Genomic DNA, 19,518 nt, shown 5'->3' with positions numbered 1-19,518 from the left:
TGTTTTAATTAACCATGACGTCCAACTTGGCGAGCAGTAAGCAGTCATCTACTCTGAGTGTTACTAATAGAACAATAATTTGAAAGTTCTAAAAATTTGGATACCGCGATATATGATTAACGCCTCATCCGAACGCTCTAAGGAAACCTACTTTGCACTATATGGAATCTAAAAGGCTTCAGGAATCCAGTTTATAAGAGATCCATTTCTGATTAAGAATTGAAAGTTTAATGCGGAAATCTTTAAAGTCTGTTTTGTTTTGTTTTAATTAACAGTGCCAAATATCTGCCACCTGACATTTTTTTCTGTTTGGTTTGGCTGAATTTCACAGGACGTTCCAAAATGGATATAAATGTGTCACAAATGGAAAGTCAAGATATAATTAAGGTGGTATTAACCAAGCGTACAATTTATACGAATGTGTCATTACGGGTGATTATTATTCAATTATTTTCTATTGTAAGGAAAGAGAAAATATCGAGAAACTAATAATAACGATAATGATGATAATTAACTTTAATAATTAGACAATAACTAGAGAGGACATGTTAAGAGTTTGGTACGTTTCGTTATTAAAGTTCCGTAAGGTAAATATCGAAATAAATATTTTACAAATAAAAGTAAATTTTGACGGTTTCATAGCTACTGCAGAACAAACAGGAATAACTAGGGTCGTACTCACCCAGCATACAACATATTACCGGTGTTTTGAACATTTTGCAGGATTCACTTATATTTGATTCACACCGCGTGAGAGTTGCGGATTTGAGGCATCCTCATCAAAAGCCTTTCGTACGAGTTAGACTTTAATGCAAATCATTATCTCTGAACACACGTTCATGGCATTTTTTTCTGTCATAGACGGACCAATGGACAAAACGCCACTTGCACCTGATGTGGAGCATTGTTTTTCTAATACAATCGGAAAACTTCACAGCATTAAAATATTTTTTGTAGTTCAAGTGATGTAGAAGAAGCAGCTAAAAAATATTTGATGGTAAAAACGGGAATTTCTTTATGGGCTCTGTTAAATGAAAGTTGGCTTAAACAAAATTCTGTTTTATCAACGGGCAGCTTAAGCTAGTATGCCATCTGCTCGTTATGTATAAATAGAAATTATTGTTATTTATTCATCTCGCCTATGATATGCTAATTACTTCGTATGCCTTTAAAACAATTGTGGCTAACGGCCAAAGTTAAGTGTTCAGCCTACAAAACAACTCTCCCCCTAGAAAAGCGTGATGCAGACCATCATTTTTGTGTCCAAATGTTTGAATTCCAACAATTTAGAGCGAGCGGTGAGTCAGAAGCTCTTAGTGCGAGACGTTCTTGGGTCATAGTGATGTGCTCTGTGGGCGAGACATTCTACTCTCCCAGTATCTCTCCACGCTCATGGAATAATTTATTATTTATTCTGAAATATTCGCTCGTCTTAGCTGCGATATATTAGGTCGATCGAAGCTTGAAGCGTTTTGACCTATCGTATTTGAGCAGTGTAGAGAGGAAAGTGCTTGTTTACTTCAGAATAATTCTTATTTTAACTTCTTCCGTCTTAATCGCACGCTTCGTCACCACCTTTATTTATAAATGGGTATGACGCAAATTAGATTATTATAAACTGTTAAGCACATCTACATAATGGACTTCTTCTCTCCCTCATTGAAATTCCTCTGCAATGCTAAGTTTCACTGTAATGATATTTGAAAACCAGGCCTATCGAAATATTCTGCGTTTCTATCGCTAAGCTTTTTCCTTTAAATTGTATACTCTGTGTAAAAGTTCTTTAATCGTTGTTTAATAATGTGTGCCGAATAGTTTATAATCTCTTGGTTTATGCCATTTAAGGCTAACATTGCGCCAATTCAATTCCAAATTAATCGATGTGTTTTCGATTTAAAACGATACTCCTCATTTTAGGAATGCGAAAAATAATGGCTACATGTAACTGATCCAGAAAAAGATCCAGTAAAGAAAATAGAGTACAATTACGGCCAGTTGAGCGCTTAAACAATAACGGAAAGAAAGACCGCAAGTCAGATCGATCGTAACCGACTTATTGCTGTTAACTAAGTGATTGCAATAAGTAATTGGCTGTCATTTCCGGTTTGCTGGATCCAGTTATTTAAGTTAGGTGCGATTTCGATTAAAACTGAGCACAAGACTGCAATTTAACTGCCCATACATCCCCAACCTCACTTGGATTGACTTGTGAGCTCTTCCTTGTATAGTTGTTCTTTATAGAAGATCGAAAAACGATGTTCATCTTTCTTGTGAAACGCTCTCTGATCTGCAGATAGACGAGCGACGCGAAACACGGTTCTTAGCACAAGTACTCAGATATCTATCGAAACACTAAAACTTGATGATATGGAGTTAAAAATTAGTTTGATTTTTTTTCTTACCTGAGTGTTTCGCATGCAGTGTAGAGCGAAAATCAGGAAACCCTGCAGCATAAACATGATTTCAAGATCATTAATTTTTACAATATGCGAACAAATTAGACAAAGTACCTATTAAGATTTCCAAGAGGGAAGGAAAATTGCCTATCATATAATTGAAAAAGAAGTCTGTCTTCTCTTGCATAGTTAACAGCATTTTTGTTTTAAATTTCCAAAAAAATATCATGTGACCATCGTAATGGTGTTTTACTTGGTTAGAAAGTAAAATAATGATAGAGATTGAATAATTTTGAGAGCTACCATCGAACACTGACCTGAGAAGAGTTACGTATGGTGAAGATGTAAGCGAAAGCTTTATGTACAGGCGAGAGGAGACCGAATAGCCACGCGACACCCAGCAGGGGAATCATCCCTGCGCATGTTTTGATGCCCCATTCTAGGAGTTAAAAGAAAACATTCATTTATTTTCCTTTGACAGTGAATTTTCATTTTCAGATATCGTAATGCCTTACTGATTAAGGAATGAGGAAGTTAGGCGAATAGAGCCTCACAGGAGGACATGACTGCCTCTTCCACTATTTTGTTTTAGTTTTATGTTGTGAATCTTACCGTATTTGCTGAAAATGGTTGTCTTCCCCAGTTGGCTGCAACAAATTGATCATCTCCTTTATGACTCGTACGAGTATCAAGGTGTTGAGCTAAAGAATACAATTGGAATAAATTGATTATTTAGATATGATTATCGAATAACCAAAGCTGGAGAGGATCCTTGCCAGAGACGTTACTAGTTTAATAACAAGCGTGGGATGAAGAGTAATTTACAGGGAATAGAGATCCCAACCGGGGAGCTTTGATTATCTGACAAAGTGCGAAAGAAATCGCAAACTTAAGTGTCTAAACTGAATGAAAAATTTCAATCTACTTCTCTTACTGCCCCTTTCACCTTGTTCAATGTTTTTTTTATGAGTTATTTGTGCGCGAAAAACATGTCTTGGTAAATCAATGTGAAACAGTAAGAAAACATAAACAAGGAAGGGGAAGAATCTTTTTGCTCATACTATGTAGTTAAAGTTCGAGAATTTATGTAATTTTGGTAGTTGAGTTTTTGAATGAAGAAATGTAAAATGGTTTCTGTGTTTACATAGCCTGATGTCGATAAGCTGGAAACCACTCCGCTTCGCGTCGTGGTTTCCTACGCTTATCTCGTGTTCTCCCAACCTCCCGCGTGTTTACATCAGGCTATGTAAACACGGAAACCATTTTAAATTTCTTTTATAAAATAACTAATGAAAGAGGAACGAAAACCGTGTTTACGTACGCTTATGTAAAATGGTTTTATGGCCAATCAGAGCGCGCATACTATTTGAATTATTTTATAATATCAATTAGTTCCTCGTTGAGCTGCACCTCCCCCTCCCCCGCCCCAACACTTCTTTCTTCCTCTCCCACCTGAACAGACTTAGAAAAAACGTAAATTAAATGTGAATGCAAGTTATCATAAATGTCCAACTGGAGATACACAGTTAACCTTATAAAGTTATTACCGGAAAGTTTGTCGGAAAAAAGAGCAAAAATTTAAAGTGCACGCGACAATCTTAAAAGATTATCTGGGTAACGGTAATTAATACGGACATAAAAAGTAAGGATAAATTAATTAGTGTTAGTTTGTTCTTTTTTTCGTTTTCATACAGTTTCGAATTTAAATTCAGTGTTTTAAATAAAATAGGTTAATCAAACCCATGATGCCTCGTCCTTAAATTAACATTTTCTTAACTTTCCCTAAAATCCTGAGGTCAAGTCTAACCATGACATAAAAGCTACCCGCAATACTTTTCGGGGTTATCCCTTGCACTTCCGACATGCTTTCTTCCGACAGCGTTTCTCGAAAGAACTGTATTTATTTTTTGTCTTTCTCAGAGGGCGCAGTAACGAATCCTGTAATCTTACTGGCCATAAGTGCGATCCGGATTTTCCTATCTCTGCCCACTGTTACGGTATCGCTTGGGCAAGCCCCGCACTAAATGCCTAACTTTGTTGCTATTTTTCGTTTTGCCAGCTGGGCAGTATATTTAAGCAAATTATTTGACAGAAAATCAAGCCGATTAACAACTTGTTGATCCTCAATTTCTCTCTCTCAAATCACTTTGGTTGCTAGCCAAAAATTTGGTTTTTAAATAAATTTTGGTAGCAAGTATGTCATTAAATGGGTTGACGCGCGGCCTAAAAACCATTTGTGACTAACCTAAACCTTCAGTAGAAGAAGCTCAGAAAGTTAAAAGGTGAGGTATTTCTTTACAATTGAAATTATTAGTGGAAATTTCATTTATCATATATCTGAATCTCTCGAACAAGTTGTTCATTAAAAACCAATGAGAGAAGTCTTCTATACTTTAAATGCGCTTTCGGTAAGTCGTTGCAAGTGCGTTCAAATCGGACAGTCGCTTCCGTAATTTCACAACAGAATACGAAGGAATTCAGCAATAAAAAGCTGCATTAAAATTGCCCTTTTGATGAAAGACCAGAGTTACTCACGTGATTGCACTAAACAAACGAGCAAACTCCCATAACTTCAAAATATACTTTTAAATTTAATTACAATTACTTTCACGTAAGTTTATTTGCCAAACCAGCGCCGTTGTTGTTGTTGTCCTTTTTTCTTACGCGCCCTCTAATTGACAGGTGTCAGATTGTGACAGATACAAATGTTTCAGAGTTTTTTTATAGAAGCCTTTTAAATCACTTTTTTCAATACACAAATAAAAATATTTCGGTGAAGCCTCTCTTTAATTTGCATTACCTCAGTCTGTTTCGACTACCATTTACTCGCTCAAAATTTGTTCAGTTCACGGAGGATCTTGCCGTAATTACAGCTCTAACTCATTAGGGTTCTTTTGGAAAACATTTCGTTGAGTGTGGAGAAATTCTAATTCTGTACAGTAAATGGTGTTAACCCGGGGGTAACATGTAATAGTGTAGTTTGATCGTTCGGGTGAGTGTAGTCCTAAAAAGGACTGTTGTCGGTAGTGATGACTGACGTTTCGACAACCTGAGGTAAGCCCTGACGACAACTCACTACGGAGAGCAGTTTACAGGAAACCGACACATACCTACAGATTACTGGACGAGTCATTCTACAACCCGACATCACACAAAGCCACAACTATCAGGACTCTCACGCGACGAGCGCAACTATTATGCAACACGACAGACAGCTTCTGCACTAACCTAGTCTATAGAACGACATACAGCCCAACAGAAATTCATGGAGAATATTGGATTATGGCCTGAGTGTAACGCCATAACGCCACTTTATTAAAGCAGATAATAATAACATCTACAAAAAGAGAGACTGAAAATGTAAACTAGAGAAAGCCGTGCCAGGGGGGGGCAAACCCTGTGGGAAAAACGGATAGGAAATCTGAGGAGGGCCAGGCACGACTTAGTCCCCCGCCGAGACTACTAATTAAATAATTTATCGTAAGCAAACGAAATCCGAAACTAAAGAGCAATAGATCGAGCAACTTTTAAGCGATCATTAACAGTGTGCTTTATGTGCCTGTTTTTTGAAATGGCACATTTCCAGCCGGCGTGCGTGTCCAGCAGATCAGCAGAAATACTCCTACACGCAGGATTTCAAGCGGCGCCAGACTTGATACTATGCGTGCCATAACTAGTGATGTCATCTACAAATGGCTTAAAGTATTTCCTAAATTCCTCTCTAAGCGTCGTGTACGAAACGCCTTTAGTAGCATGAAAATACTCCTTAGACTTAGATTAAACAATTCGTCTAACGAGGGGGGAGGATGACTCAGTAGATGAAGGAAGAAGCTTGAGTAACTTCTCGGTAATAGAAACCGGGCGAGTAACCTAACGAGACCTTGCTAGGAGGGATGTATGGCCCTCCCGCCAATCTTAGGAGCTGCTCATTTACGCCACTTCAGCTAGCCAGATCTGTATTTCTGCTCGGTGGAAGGAGCCCTGGACTCCAACTGTAAATGGAGAAGGTTGGAACAAGCCTACGCAAAGATAGATCGACCAGAGAATTTGCGTCACGCCAAATCCCCGATTGCAGAACGTCTACAAGAAATAAAATAATATAAAATAAAATTAAAGTAAGCAAAAACAAAAGGTAGAGTAACATAAAAGAGATACATAATACAAACAGAAAATGGGATGCCACAAAAACCATCAAAACGGCCCAAGAGATACTGCCAAATCAGGCAAAACACAATAAAATAGCAAACGCGACGTAAAAACAATTTAGCCCAGAACACGTACCGTCAAAACGACGATGCCAAATCAGGCAAAAGGTTCAAACCAAACGGAGGTCAAACTACTGACCAAAATGACACTGCCAAATCAGACAAAACACAACGAGGTTAGACTAAAAGATCAGCAACGACAAGGTGAGGAGCAGAGCTGAAAGAAAAGACATGTATGGTAAACAAGGGTGACAAAAGCTCACCTAAAAAATACCCGTAAGGCTAACATTCTGAATCTCGGGCAATCACTGAAAACCGAGGGACGCGCCTTGTAAATTTGCCTCTGGCCGGGACCTTCCAACAAGAGGTCTTCTATACAAAGAAGCTCAAACACTACCTTAACAAAAGACTTGAACGGAGAAGAGCTGTCATGCAAAAAGGGCCAAAAATAGGCCGAAGGCCACTGTGGAACGATCAGAGTGCCGTAACCAGAGTACGACGAGAGAGCTCTAACAGAAGGGACGATGGCACTCACAGGAGGGCAGACCCAATTGTTCTCGTCTCGCCAATCCTGGGCCAAGGCGCCAACGCCACTACAACCGGGGGAGGAAAATTTAGAATTGAACCTAGGAACCTGGGCGTGGTAATGCGACGCAAACCGATCGATTGTGTGAGGGCCCCATTTGACGTCAATCACACGAAATACAGAAGGGTTGACGGACCAGTCATCTTTGTCAACAAATCTGCTAAGAAAATCTGCCCTTTCATTAAGTGACCTTGGGATCCATTGCGCTTCCAGAATGAAGCTGTTAACAAGACAGAGATTAAAAATGTCCATGGCCAGAGCCTGGAGATTAATTTTGGAGCTTCCGATAGCAACAACTCTGGCGGCGCCCTGATTATCAGTAAAGATTTTAACTCTCTTGTGTTTCAATTAAGCAACGTAGGAAAGCAATAACAAATAAATAGCTTTCAGTTCGCGGAACGTAGAACTTTGGCCGATATCCTCGGGTTCCCACATGCCGCTGAAAACGGTGCCGTCTAGAGAAGCTGAAAAGCAGGCACTACTTAGGCCGAAAGGAAGAACTGCAGAGGTAAAATATCTAACAACGCCGGAAAAGGGCCAAGCAAAACCGAGACACTTTTGGTGATCAAGACAAATATCAACATGATGTAGCCGGACTTAAGGTCCCATGTGAAAAACCAGTGTTCTTCATCCAGAACTTGGGATAGCGAGCGCAAGTCTTCATATTTGAATCTGGGTTTAACTAAACAATTGTTGACGCGCCTAAGATCAATAACGAGACGCAACTTCTTTCCTTCCGCGACTGTTAAAGGATTCATGCAGAACGGAGGAACGACATGCTCAACAATACAACCATTATTAAGTAGCTCGGTAATTGCTTCGGCCACAAATTCTGGATGCTGAAGCGCAGATCTGTCGTTCTTTAGAAAGCACTGTGAAGGATACTGGGCAAAAGGTAACCTGTAACCACGCCTAATCATGTCAAGCACAAAATTTGAAGCATCTAATGCTTCAACCCAGAAATTAAGCGAGGACTTCAAGCGACCTTTGACGCCATTGCTACCGCCTTTAACACTAAACTCGTCGCTAAAAAATCACACTCAACCTGCTGGGCATCAGTATCATCAGTGGTCAACAAACCGCGATCTAGTCAATCACGGCGAGCGCTTCTCTTTGAAGTGTCCGCAGGTTTCGTGCATGTCAAGCTCAAATGACCAAAACCTCCACACTGAAAAAAGGGGAACACACAACAGCATGAAAATAAAATCCAAAGCATAAAAATAAAAGAACAGTGGAGTAGCGTGTGGCGTTAGCACACCCGAAGGAAGATCACTAACTGACAACAGCTATATATACGACACGCAACTAACGCGTATCGCGTAGCTGCAACACCTAATTGTCTGACACAATAAAGAATGCCAAATACAGAACGTGCAGGAAACAAATATCTGCTAAACTACGTACCGCAGATATTTCGATATTCTGCACTACCCTAGTCTATAGAACGACACACAGCAAAACAGCAATTCATGGAGAATATTGGATTATGGCTTGAGTGTAACGCCATAATCGACGAAGTAAAAACAAAGCCAGTATAACGAGAAAGAGTAGGCTACTTATTTAAAACAAGGCCCCAAACGACGAGCTGGTCTAGCTTCCGAACAAGAAGCCAAATCCTTAGACGAGAATCTCGACGAAGAAGCCGCGCAGTGTAGAGAGGAGGAACCGCTTCCTTTCTCATCAGAACGGACACGACGACGCTTCTCTTTATTGATTTTTCTCTCGGCTCTCCTCTCGGCCCGGTAAATTCTCTTCTCGTCGTCAGAGTCAGAGGCGAGTTCGTCAGACAAATATTCGTTAACGGTCGCCCATCCAAATTCGCTCTTGTCTACTAACTTAATCAGTGGCTTTAACACGCTTGGAAACTAATTCAGTACCTGACTCCTGGGCAACTTTAACTTTCTCGTACAATTTCTGCTTGAGAGCGCCGGATGCTTCGTCTAGTTTATCCACTACCGGAGGGAATGATCCAACTGCTGCTGGTTTCCTTTCCCTTTGCAGGTATATTGTTCGCGCCTGTAATATATTGCTGGTGAACACGAGGTCAAACAAGTTGGCCACTTCAACACAACCTTTATTGCAGCAATGCATTCTGGTACATACTCAGTAACCCTAGAGGGTACTTAATATATTACACTGCTTTCCCCTTACAAATAAGATATCCTTACAAGTAACACAATAGTAGCTATAACATTCACTACAGGTTCAGTCGGTCAACAGGTTTCCTAATTCTCTCTGATCGCCTCAGAACAACCGGCGATGGTATGTTTACAGTCTCTTCACTAATACTAGAATTAGGCTCATTATCTTTATCTGAAAAATTGACTGGTGGCTGCGGCACCCCGGATGAAACTTGGCTATTATCTACACTTAGAGTAGGTTGCTCACACAGTTCTGGGACAGGTATGTCCAACTCTCTAGTTTCATGTGGCACCTGATCATGTGCTTTAATTAAATGATCAACATGAACATATCTGGTCTTATAGCCAGTCTTAACTAAATATGTTCTGGGTCCACAGACCTTAACTACCCTTCCCAGAATCCACCTCTCAGTATTGCTACGGGCTTGAGTATTTCTCACTCGAACTATGTCATTCTCTGCAAACAGCCTATCTTGATGACCCTTTAAATCCTTATATTCCTTCTGCTTATTTTGTTTACTCTCTACGGTTTTGGCTAGATCAGGTTTCACTAGAGTTAAACGAGTACGCAGTCTACGTCTCATCAACAGTTCTGCTGGCGTAGCACCTGTGGTGCTGTGTGGGGTGGTACGGTATCTCAAGAGGAAGTCTGCTAGTCTATGTTTGATAGACCTTCCCTTGTTTCCCTCTAGAACTTGTTTGACAAGCGCCTCCTTTACCACCCTGACTGATCTCTCAGCAGCACCATTTGATTGTGGGTGATAAGGAGGAGTTAGGGTATGTTTAATGCCATTTTTATACATAAACTCAGCAAACTCACTTGAAACAAATTGTGGCCCATTATCTGATACTAACTCCTCGGGCAAACCATGTTGGGCAAATATAAGACGCAACTCATTCATGGTTTTCTCTGTGGTGATTGAGGTCATGTGCTTAACCTCTATCCATTTTGAAAAACTATCAACCACCACAAAAAAAAAATCAATCCCTTTCTGACAAAAATCAACATGAATACGCTGAAAGGGTCGCGTGGCCCATTTCCAGGGTATCAATGGGGCACAAGGTGGAGAGGTCCGCACATCCTGACACACTGAGCATAGTTTAATCTTTTGTTCAATTTCCTCATCCATCTTGGGCCACCAAACACAGGTGCGTGCTATTGCTTTCATTGCACAAATGCCTGGGTGCTCCCAATGCAACTCCTCCAACATCTTTTCCCTAAATACTGGGGGAATGATCACCCTGGAACCCCAGAGAATGCAATTTTGTTCGCAAGAAAGTTCATGTCGACGGGTGTAATAGGGTTTTAAATCTTCATCATAAACCTCTGGCCACCCCACCATGACCCAATCAAGTACCTTGCTTAACCCTGGATCCATCAATGTAGCTTTCCCAATCTCTTTTGCAGTTATGGGGAAATCTTTGTCAATGGCACTTACATTGTAAATCTCACTCTCACTGCCAATCTTAGACTCTTCATGGGGTAATCTAGAAAGGGCGTCACAGTTGCTGTGCTTCTCGGAGCTCCTGTACTCAATGTTATAGTCATATGCTGAAAGGACAAGTGCCCAGCGCTGCATACGGGCAGCTGCAAGTGTGGGTATAGCAGCTTTTGGGCCCAAGATAGCCAACAATGGCTGGTGGTCAGTTACTAAAGTGAACTTTCGTCCATATAGAAACTGATTAAATTTTTTTACCCCGAAAATAATAGACAAAGCCTCCCGTTCAATTTGAGCATAATTTTTCTCACTTGAGCTGAGGGTACGTGACGCATATGCTATTGGCCTTTCTTGACCATCTTCCATTACATGACTAAGCACTGCCCCCAAACCATAACTCGATGCGTCACAAGCTAACTTAAGCTCACGATTTAGATCATAGTGGACCAACAGCGACTCACTGGTGAGGCCCTCCTTGCATGCCTCGAAAGCTTTCTGGCAGTCATCTGTCCATTCCCATTGAATATTTTTCTGCAAAAGCCTATGCAGAGGTGCTAAGGTTGTAGCCAGCCCTGGCAAAAAGGAATGATAATACTGAACCATGCCCAGGAAGGACCTTAATTCACTCACATTCTTTGGGGCTGGGGCTCTTTTCACTGCACTGATCTTCTCCTCCACCGGTTGCAGGCCTTCGGCACTTATTCTCAGACCTAGATAAACCACTTCAGGTTTCAAAAACTCACATTTTACCAGTTTTAAATGCAAATTGTATTGGTGTAGCCTGTCCAACACATCAGCAAGTATCTTGAGATTCTCTTGCCAGTCATTGCCCCCTATCAAGATGTCATCTTGTTTACAAACACATTTTTCAATTCCCTGAAGAATTTGATCCATTTTTGCTTGAAAGATTTTTGGGGATGACTTGACCCCATAGGGCAATTTCTGGTAGGAATAAAGACCTTTATGAGTGGTAATTGTCAAGTACTCTTGACTTTCTTTGTCAACATTCAGCTGGGCATAGGCATGTGATAGATCAAGCTTACTAAATACCTTAGAGCCAACCAGAGCAGCATACAAATCCTGAGTGGTAGGTAAAACATATTGCTCATCTTCAACTGACTGATTGATAGTGGATTTGTAGTCTCCACATATTCTGACAGTGTTATCAGCCTTTGGCACTACCACAATTGGGCTAGCCCAAAGTGACCTGTCAACTTTCCTAATAACACCATGCTTTTCTAGTTTGTCTAACTCCTTTTCGACTTGCTCTTTTAAAGCGTATGGAACCCTACGCGCTTTCACGAATACAGGTTTTGCATCGCCTCTCATAGTAATATGGGCCTCAAGGCCCGTCATACCTTTGTAACTCTCAGTAAACAATTCGCTATGTTTAGATAGCAACTCATTCAGTTGACTATCAGCACTCCTAGGGTCTCCCTTGGGAACACAAAATATCTCACCCCATTCAAACTTAATGTGCCGCAGCCAGTTTTTACCAAGTAAAGTAGGTTTTGCATCATAATTGGCTACAAGAATGGGTAGAGAGTATGGTTTACCCTTATACACTATGTCACACTGCATTTCCCCTGACACATCTAGTAATTCACCCGTGTATGTCTTAAGTGTTACTTTAGAAGGAGACAGAGGCTTGTCTGCAAACCTCTCTAGATATTCACTTCTACTCATTATTGAGAAATCTGCAGCTGTGTCTAACTCCATCATACACAGTTTACCATTGATTTCCATTTCTACAGTGTACCTATTGCAATTAGGCTTGTTTTGGTCAAGCGAGTTCAGAGAATAAATTCCTAATTCCTCATCCTCACACTCATCATTGCCTGATTCTAAAGCCTGTACACTATGAATTTTACCCTTTTTCTTTTCATCCTTACTGCGACAAACAGAAGCTAAATGCCCAATCTTGGAGCACTTGTAGCATTTTGCTGACTTAAATTTACAAGACTGACCTGAATGATTACCCCCACACCTAGGACATGACAATTGTTCAGTGTTCTTCCTTTCAGTGTTTTTACTTCCTTGTTCTGTCAACTTGTTTACTTGAACAGTTTCACTGCGTGAAGGGTGAAATTCTTGGGTGTTCCTGTCTGCCATCTCCATGGTCTTGGCAATACTGCAAGCCTTTTCGAATGTGAGGTCATCTGTGTTCAGTAGTTTGTTTTGTATCTTCGGATTGTTCAGTCCGCATACGAATCGGTCACGTAACGCCCGATTGAGGAATTCACCATAATTACAGTGGACCGCCAATCTCTTCAAAGCCAGCACATAATCGCTAACTGATTCTTCGGATTTTTGATTTCGCGTGCCAAAGTGAAAACTTTGTGCGATTTCCAGGGGCTTCGGGTTGTAGTGTTTCTCCAAGACTTCCACAATGTTAGTGAATGATACGTCCTTCGGTTTAGTGGGCGCCAATAAGTTGCTGAGGGTTGTGTATACCTCCGGCCCCACTTCTGTCAGGAAAATGGCACGTTTCCTGTTCGCTACCACAAGGTTGGTGGCGGCGCTTCCCTCTCCTGTTGTCGTTACAATGTTGTTGGCTGTAAAGAACATTTCCATCCTCTCGACGTAGGCACTAAACGTTTCACGTGCGACGTTGAACTCGCCAACACGTCCAAATAATCCACTCGCACTAGTGCTGGCCATCTTCTATGCCACAACACACACAGCGTTGTCCAAAGACCTTGCACTTTTGAATGACGTGGAAAAACGACCGATCCTCGTCGCCAAAATGTAATATATTGCTGGTGAACACGAGGTCAAACAAGTTGGCCACTTCAACACAACCTTTATTGCAGCAATGCATTCTGGTACATACTCAGTAACCCTAGAGGGTACTTAATATATTACAGCGCCGAGCTCTCTTGACTGCTTGTTCAACGGAAGAGCTGTTCTCCGCGGAAAATCGCTTCGCGAAATCGCTAAGCCGAGATTCAATAACCTATAGTGAGGTTATCGGTTAAAGAACCAATCGATTCAGAAACGGTAGACCGTATAACAGCACCGACAGAAGGATCTCAAACTCCATCGTTCCGATTAGAACGTGCCCTAGCTTCCTCAGAGTTGCTCATGCTAAAGAACGGTGGAGTGAGCGTGTGGCGTTAGCAGACCCGAAGGAAGATCACGAACTGACAACAGCTAAATATACGACATGTAATTAACGCGTATTGCGTAACTGAAACACCTAATTGTATAGCACACTAAGAATACCAAATACAGAACGTGCAGAAAACAAATATCTGCTAAACTACGTACCGCAGATATTTTGATATTATCTGACGAGAACAAGTACCTTGACCGTGTTTTTTCTAAGAACAACTATAACGAAGACTTCATCCGACGAAACACTCACCGACCTTAACCACTACTACTACCGAACCTAACGACAACGCAAATCCTACGACTACAGCAACTATACCGCACATAAAGGGCATATCTGAGAACATCTCGCGCATCCTACAACCATTCAATATCCGCGTCGCTCACAAACCCATTACCACACCACGTCTGTTACTGACTAACGTCAAAGACCCAGACGAACCGAGGCACAGACAGGGAGCAGTTTATAAGGTCGACTGCTCCGACTGGCACGCCTCCTACATCGGTGAGACTGGCAGAAACCTCACAACCAGACTGACTGAACACAAACGAGCGACGAGGAAAGGCGATGTCAACAATCACATTGCTGAACAACACCGACTTACGAACCACACTATTGACTAGGACTCTGCGCAATGCCTAACCCACAACACTAACTACTTTCAACGACTGAGTCTGGAAAGCTAACTTGGAACAGACTCCCCTCAACAGGTGTCAACCACTATCGGCACCATATAAACGACTCATCCATGACATTAACATTACAAACGAACCGAACAGAACGACCTAACTTTACTAACGGATCGAGACTGATCAATCACGACCGACGTACGCCACTTGAGTTTTACAGCCAATAACATCGCGGCAAAGCCGACAATCAGTTTAAACAAACCGGACTAAGAACATTCGACTGACAACAACTATTCACTTGACTCTGAAGATGAATTCCGCTCAGGTTGTCGAAACGTCAGTCATCACTACCGACAACAGTCCTTCTCAGAACTACACTCACCCGGACGATCAAACTACACTATTACGAGAAATTCTCCCTTGGTCACTCATGGGAGTTAGAGGGTTAACATCAATATCCATATTCTCTAGACTCTTAACTATAAATTTTCATTGGTACTGATGAGAAGAATTCATATTGTAATCAGAGCGTCTTGAGCTGGCAATCTTTTTGTCATTCTCATGTTCTCAATGAATGATTCAGCAATATTACTGGAGGGAGAACTTACATGCTGATTACCCTTGGGGCTGATAGGGTTAATTAAGCAGAGAGAACTAAATTAGGCTATTGTTTCACATGTAAGCCATGCTGTGTTCCCTATTTACTAGGACATGTGTACAAAACATGGTCCAAAGTTAACACAAACATCACTTATTTCAAAGCAAATAATAGTACTCCACATTAGAGTAATATTTGAATTAAGTAGTCACAATTGTAGAGTTCTGAGAACTGTATTTGCTAATTAAAAACAAACTCACAGTCTGATTAAATTGGTGATCATAAACAAAGTAATAGCTAGCTCACCTGATTGTAACATAAAGAAAACCCAGCAAGGACCCAACCAGTCTGTTGTCAGTTGTCAGATAGGCAAAAAAGGGGTAGAACAGGATGCCGTAGACAAGAACAGTGACAATGTTCTGAAAAACTAATTAAAACAAAGGAATTATTTTTTCTGTCAGCTCATGTTGAGTGCTGAACTGCTGTGCAGGTAAAGGGGGTAAGTTTCTAAAGAAACTGTGGTGCTGCATCGGCAGGAGAGTATAACAGGGTAATTTAGTATTATTGACTGAACTTATAATGTAGATTGGCCACTTTATAGAGTTTAAAAGCTGACATTTCAAGCACAATAGCCCTTCATCAGAGAAATTGGAGGAATTGTGGGTTGTGTGTGAATTTATATTCAGAAAATGGAGCTTAATGCTATTGGTGGGAATATGGTGACAAGAAAACAAGAATAAATTGGTTAAATAAAAAGCATTCATTGATACCATGTGGCTTAAGAGTACCTATTTAAAAGATAACTTTTGTTCTGGAGTGATTTTACCAGTGAGAGAAAACAAAACAAAACAAACAAACACTTAATTTATTCAAAATCAGGTTGCCATGGTATGACCACTTACCCTGCACCCATCCAGCTGGGTCAGGCATCTGAAAAATTCCATTTTTTGGTTGTAAAACCAACATTTCAATCTAATTTGAACCTTTCTGTTTGTAAATCCTTGCTTTGATTTATGAAAATTTTCCAAATCATGAAAATTTGTTAGTTCCCACTCTAGTAACTCTATTGAAAATGTAACCCCATTGTAGCTAAGTGAGTCATGAAAATGCCACCCAAACCAGCAGCACAACCCCATTGCCTTTATTACAAGTAGCAACTTTTTTGAAAAAAAGTACATGTAGCTGGGTGTCACTTAGACTTAGGTACAACTACTTAAAAGTACACAATGATCAGACTATATGTCGCTGACCTTCAATATAAGCCTTGATCTTTTTGCTCTATTAATCAATTCTGTACTCACATCAGCAAACCAGGATATCCATTGCAGTTTTGAAGTCCAGATTTGACCTTTTGCTTGACAAAGGCCAGTATAAAAATAATGACAAGCTTAAAAATAATAATGATACATGTAATAATAATGATCAATTGTGCAAGCATGAAATTACAAGTGAAGTTTTAGCAAAACATCATCACCTGTCTAACTTTCCAACATAAAACAGGGGGGAGGGGGGCACATTCCAGAGGGGTTGCTTTTTGGAAGAAGGGCGCTAAATCAAATTATTATGATATGTAAACAATTTGTGACCTCTCACGCGAAAACGTTCCTTACGGTATCCGTTCGAACAGTCGAACGCACGGTATGTGAACGGATGACAAACGGATAGAGAAACCGTTTAAAACGGATGCCGTGAACGGCTGAACGGCTTCAGAAAAATTTCGAACGGTTGAAGTCGAACGGCTGAACGGCTAAAGGAAAATTTCGAACGGTTGAAGTCGAACGGTTGAACGGCTAAAGGAAAATTTCGTACGGTTGAAGTCGAACGGTTGAACGGCTAAAGCAAAATTTCGTACGGTTGAAGTCGAACGGCTGAACGGCTTCAGAAAAGTTTCGAACGGTTGAAGTCGAACGGCTGAACGGCTGAAGGAAAATTTCGACCGGCTGAACGGCTGAAGTTTTCAACGGATAAGGTCAAAGTAAACGGTTGAACGGCCGATCAAAAACATTCGAACGAAATGACAGTAATTAAGATAAACGCGACACGTGCCGCTTAGATCTGAAAACTGATAGAAAACTTTGAATAAATCTAATCCTGTTTTGAAAATAATAAGTCTTTTGAGAGTAAAGCAAATTCGTTTTCGCGGGGGAGAAACAAAAGCCGGTAATAGTTTGTGTTTTTTTTTTAAATAATTGTCATGCAACCATTTCCAGAATTCGTAATGTAACGCCATTAATTGACTTTGTAAACATCTCGTTTCCGAACACAGGCGACGCTTTCCCCACCATGTATCTTCGGAACTAACAAGCACAATTTATAGTGACAATTTTTACGATGTGCCGAGTAATTTTCGCTACCTTGAGTGCAAGCAATTGTTTTAAGTTAACAAAGAAGCGGGTGCCATTATTTTTGTCCGCTGCGTTGATGTGAGTGTGTACAATAAAAGCGAATCAGCGAGGCACGCGAGGCAGACGTGCGAGGCATGAACAAAACATAGTCTTGGACTATAATAATTATATCGCATTTGAAGTTACCGGTAAGTGAAATTATAAGAATCAATGCGCTGCTTATGACGGCTCAATTATTATGATATGTAAACAATTTTGCCATCATTTTCTGATGAAGGTTACTTCAGTATTTCATTTACAGAAGGAAGAAGACAGCCAAGATCAAACAGACTCTCTTTGATAATTGTGAGGCACCTAATTTAAATTGATAATTTTGAGAATGAAAATCTGTATAAAAAGATCCACATACAATTTCAGAGGAAATAACTACACGAGGCTTACTGTAATTTAAGACACGGAACAGAACGAAAATGAAGATTTGTAATTTTAGAAGAGAAATTTTCAATTTGCTAAACAAGAATCCGTGTGGAAATCCACTGTACAGAAGGATGAGAGGGTCCATTAGAAACCTCTAAGCCGTCGAAAAAATTATCCACAACCGCAAAACCGCAAAACCGCAAAAAAATTCGATCAAAATCGAAAACCTCATGCAAAACCGTCAAAATCTATAAGTGTTCACATCCCAGTTCTCAAAACCCTGATGGATCCGATACAGTGTTGACAAGTGGAACATACAGAGGTTTCGCGGCTATTCGAGATCAGTGGCCGCTTGGATCGAAGAGAAACCGGAATCCAAATGGGAAAATCCGAAAACCACTTTGGAAACCAAATCCGAAACCCGTAAGACAAGTATTTATGACGAAACCGAAAAACATATGCTAAAGAACGGAAAATCCGCAACCCGTAATGAACACACAATCTGAAAAACCAAAATTCCATGGCACAAAAACCGATCCTAAAAAACTATCAAAAATCCCAATGCCTCCCTTATGGATGAATCGGTCAGTTCAGTCCAGAACTCATACAAATGATAACACAACAACCATTATTATTACTGAAACCTCAACGAAAACTCTTTTTATCGTTATTATTTTCCAATCAGAAACATGCTGCAAAACAACTCTGGTCACGCGATATTTTTCAGGGAAGGTGTCATGTCACGCTATCGAATCATTCGTCGACTACGAACATCGATGCTGCAGCCTCACGGATTTTTTTTTTTTTTTTTTTTTTGTAATTATAGATCTACATTTTGTGGCTAAATGGCGCAGTCCTTCCTTTAAATACAGAAGAGGATTTTATTAGCTAAGAACCCCACGGAGATGTTCATATTTTCAGTTCGTTTCGTTTCGTTTATCAAATCACAGTAAGCCCTAAAACTTCCGGAGATATGGTCGATTCTAGTTTTTCAATAGAGACTAAATACATTTTATGAAATCAGATATTTGAAAGACAGACGCAAAGAAGAGTGTTACAAACGTTAACTCTTTGACTCAGTTGTATCCAATTCTGCGTATAAACTCCATCATCTGCTACCACTAAAGCAAACACAATTTAGAAACCAGTGTAATTTTAAGTTTGGGAAAACGTGCACAACCTCACTTATTCCATTCAAGTCCAATCTGTAGAACTTTTATGCGCAGTTTTTTTTTTTCTATAGGGTCATTGTATATTACATGAAATTGTTTTTGAATATCAGTGTATAAAACTTCAAATAACGTTTAGCAAATTTCATGCTGCAAATTTGAATATTTTTTAATAAACAAACGATATAACTCAAGGAGACGACAGCGCAACGAAAGAACCAAATCGCAGAACGAGCCGACGCGAATCTAGGGCGCAGTCATTCATGGAAATATCGACATCCACAACAGAGTACGTACCCCTGAGAAGTGTTCTCCGCGGATCTATTTGCCATTTTCAAAGCAATCTATTGGGGCAACTGCACGTGGTTCAACCTCCCTCGTCTGACAGCTCCTTTCATTTGGTTCGGCGAACTCGAATTAGATTATGGTTATCTTATGACCCATTGTTTTTTTCGGAAAATTTATAGTGGAAGAGAAA

General features: G+C 40.3%; 3 protein-coding genes across 11 annotated transcripts in view; 1 reads left to right on the top strand and 2 right to left on the bottom strand.

The window, feature by feature from the left end:
- The window catches only part of LOC149051360 (adhesion G protein-coupled receptor L1-like), a 110,366-nt gene extending 107,645 nt beyond the window's left edge, over nt 1–2,721 (bottom strand). Inside the window, exon 1 of the mRNA XM_089184031.1 lies at nt 2,714–2,721. The gene's annotated coding sequence lies outside the window, so the exon portion shown is untranslated. The remainder of the gene's footprint in view (nt 1–2,713) is intronic.
- The window catches only part of LOC113678097 (uncharacterized), a 181,809-nt gene that overhangs the window by 154,423 nt on the left and 7,868 nt on the right, over nt 1–19,518 (top strand). The gene's annotated exons all lie outside the window — the stretch shown is intronic.
- Nucleotides 5,663–19,439, bottom strand: LOC113682269 (uncharacterized). 7 transcript variants are annotated; one of them, XR_016180555.1, is made up of 4 exons: nt 16,360–19,439; nt 15,416–15,536; nt 6,678–6,818; nt 5,663–6,476 (listed from the first exon to the last, which is right to left on the bottom strand). XR_016180555.1 is itself a non-coding variant. In XM_089185244.1 (3 exons), the coding sequence occupies exons 1-2, from the start codon at nt 7,437–7,439 to the stop codon at nt 6,699–6,701; spliced, it is 627 nt and encodes a 208-aa protein (XP_089041370.1). In that variant the 5' UTR covers nt 7,440–8,226; the 3' UTR covers nt 5,663–6,476; nt 6,678–6,698. The 7 variants fall into 7 exon arrangements, 3 of the variants coding, with proteins under 3 accessions (XP_089041370.1, XP_089041373.1, XP_089041378.1); XR_016180556.1 differs by having other exon boundaries at nt 6,678–6,750; XR_016180554.1 differs by having other exon boundaries at nt 16,411–19,439.

The sequence above is a fragment of the Pocillopora damicornis genome, chromosome 1 (assembly GCF_964200805.1).
Source record: "Pocillopora damicornis chromosome 1, jaPocDami1.2, whole genome shotgun sequence".
NCBI classification, from domain to species: domain Eukaryota; kingdom Metazoa; phylum Cnidaria; class Anthozoa; order Scleractinia; family Pocilloporidae; genus Pocillopora; species Pocillopora damicornis.
Note: the sequence above shows the minus strand (reverse complement) of the source record. Positions and strands in the feature narration are given on the sequence as shown.